The 2,757-nt window shown below is 54.9% G+C and overlaps 1 protein-coding gene across 1 annotated transcript in view; it reads left to right on the top strand.

Annotated features, from left to right (window-relative positions):
- The first annotated feature begins 475 nt into the window (after positions 1–475).
- ZSCAN18 (zinc finger and SCAN domain containing 18) overlaps positions 476–2,757 on the top strand; it is a 7,144-nt gene continuing 4,862 nt past the window's right edge. Inside the window, exons 1-2 of the mRNA XM_011979747.1 lie at positions 476–1,186; positions 1,884–2,033. Coding sequence (XP_011835137.1) covers positions 589–1,186; positions 1,884–2,033 — 748 coding nt within the window. The 5' untranslated portion in view covers positions 476–588. The remainder of the gene's footprint in view (positions 1,187–1,883; positions 2,034–2,757) is intronic.

Genomic DNA, 2,757 nt, shown 5'->3' with positions numbered 1-2,757 from the left:
CCTCAGGTTGTTCACCTGTCTCGGCCTTCCAGAGTGCTGGGATTATGGGCATGAGCCACTGCACCCGGCCTATTTCAAGGTTTTTACATGTAGGTTTACATAGAGATTGTCAAGTAATTTTTCATTTTCATCCTATTCATGACTGATTTTTTTGAAATTGTGGTAATGATGCTGGGTGCAGTGGCTCACACCTGTAATTCCAGCACTTTGGGAGGCTGAGGCGGGTGGATCATTTGAGGTCAGGAGTTTGAGACCAGCCTGGCCAACATGGTGACACCCCATCTCTACTAAAAATACAAAAAGTAGCTGGATGTGGTAGTGCATGCTTGTAATTCCAGCTACTGGGGAGACTGAGGCAGGAGAATCGCTTGAACCCAGGAGGCGGAGGTTGCATTGAGCCGAGATTGTACCACTGCACTCCAGCTTGGGTGACAGAGGGAGACTCAGTCTCAACGAAGAAAAAAGTTCTGGTAATGCACAGAATGAGTTACCCTCCACTTAGATGCTACTTTTTATCTACACAAGTACAACACTGAGGTTCTGATGCCTAACAAGCAGGTTTCTTGGAAATCTGCATGAACTCTGGGTATGGTGTCTTTGTTCTCTGGCAGCTGGGGTGGCTGTGCCCTGGCCTTATGCAAGGCCATTGTCTTGTCCGTGTCCTCTGCAGGTCTGTGGGTTCTGGCACCATCTGAGCCCCCTGGCAATCCCTGGCACCTCTGCTTTGGAGCCACCTTGTCCCCGGTTAGACAGTGTCGCATTTTCCAGTGCCGTTTTGGAAAGATGCTGCCTTTGGAGAAGGCGTTTGCCTCCCCCAGGAGCTCCCCAACCCCCCTGGATCTGCCCACGCCAGGGTCAGCAGCCGGAGCCCAGCAGGAAGAACCCGAGACCATCCCTGAGAGGACCCCTGCTGACCTGGAGTTCTCCCGCCTGCGTTTCCGAGAATTTGTCTACCAGGAGGCTGCCGGGCCCCACCAGACCCTAGCCCGCCTGCATGAGCTGTGCCGCCAGTGGCTGATGCCTGAGGCGCGCTCCAAGGAGCAGATGCTGGAGCTGCTGGTGCTGGAGCAGTTCCTGGGCATTCTGCCTGATAAGGTCCGGCCCTGGGTGGTGGCACAGTACCCTGAGAGCTGCAAGAAGGCAGCCTCCCTGGTGGAGGGCCTCGCTGATGTTCTGGACGAGCCAGGTGGGCTGCCCCAGAGGAGAAGCATGGCTCAGAGGAGATGGGGAGGGGGTCCTGGAAGGCCGTAGTGCCAGCTATGGCTTGCCTGAGATAATTAAGTTTCCCACGCTGGTGAGGCAGCTCCTTGGTTCTCAGGGGCCAGGACAGTTGCTTGGGCTCCTGCCTTCACATCTGCCTTCTGGATGTAAGGAAGCCAGAAGAATGAGGGAAAGGGACCAGCCTCTTTTTTTTCTTTTTGAGGCAGAGTCTTGCTCTGTCACCAGGCTGGAGTGCAGTGGCGCAATCTCAGCTCACTGCAACCTCTACCTCCTGGGTTCAAGCAATTCTCCTGCCTCAGCCTCTCAAGTAGCTGGGATTACAGGTGCCCACCACGATGCCCAGCTAATGTTTGTATTTTTAGTAAAGATGGGGTTTCACCATGTTGGCCAGGATGGTATTGATCTCCTGACCTTGTGATCTGCCCACCTCGGCCTCCCAAAGTGCTGGGATTACAGTTGTGAGCCACCGCACCCAGCCCAGCCTCTTAACAGTAAATATTCTGGGTGCTTTGCAGGCCGGAGGTCTCCTGGTCCAAGGATGAGGGTGCAGGATGGGTCGTGATGGGGCCCTGGAACCTGCAGGTCCCTGTGGTTTAACTGTGTGATTGTTGTTGGCGCGTGTCCTGACCTCTTGGGGTCACAGGTCCCTCCATTGTTGACAGGGATGCTGCTGGGCTCCCCTGCGGGCTCATCCTCAATTCTTAGTGATGGAGTGTACGAGAGGCACATGGACCCTCTGCTGCTACCAGGCGAGTTCGAGAGCCCCAGCCAGGCCCCCGGAGCTGGAGAGATCCCAGCACCTTCTGAGACACGTGAGTGCCCAGCCAGCCTGGCAGCCTCTGCTGGGCCTTAGGTGGTGGGCAGAGGCCTGTGGTTGGGAGAGGGCAGGAGAGCAGCCAGGGAGTCAGGGGCCCCATGGTCCACGCTATCATTGGGACATCCTCCTGTAGTTCCTCTGAATGTTAGACATTGTTTATTAAATTAGTCTTCAGAGATTATGCAGATAATCCATACTTGCCACAAATAGTGAAAAAGCATCAATACATAAAGAAAAGAATCTCCCAGCCCCCCACCATGCACCCTCTGAAAATAAAGGGTCTCAAGTGTCCTGATGCATGTCCCTCATGTCTCCCTGCACATCACACGTGCACATTCAGGGCCTGGGGTCGGGCTCCCTGTGTATGGTGTGCTGTGTCTGAGTGCTTGCTGTTCAGATGGGGTGGGTCCTCTAGGCTGTGGTTGGGTCCGGTTTTTTAGTTGCCCAGCATCACGTGCTTAGCCCATCTCCATCCTAGAGGTGGACTCTCTGCCCCTTGGAGTGAAGCTGCCATGACACCTCCTGACTTGTGTGCCCCATATGTGAGGCTCTGGGCACTGTGGGTGGGCTCCTCAGGACCGCTGGGCAAATGGTGTGTGAGTTCAACATTTCTTTTTTTTTTTTGAGACGGAGTCTCACTCTGTCGCCCGGGCTGGAGTACAGTGGCCGGATCTCAGCTCACTGCAAGCTCCGCCTCCCGGGTTTACGTCATTCTCCTG

This window comes from Mandrillus leucophaeus, unplaced genomic scaffold (assembly GCF_000951045.1).
Source record: "Mandrillus leucophaeus isolate KB7577 unplaced genomic scaffold, Mleu.le_1.0 Scaffold205, whole genome shotgun sequence".
Taxonomy (NCBI): domain Eukaryota; kingdom Metazoa; phylum Chordata; class Mammalia; order Primates; family Cercopithecidae; genus Mandrillus; species Mandrillus leucophaeus.
This window is presented reverse-complemented; position numbering and strand designations above follow the sequence as displayed.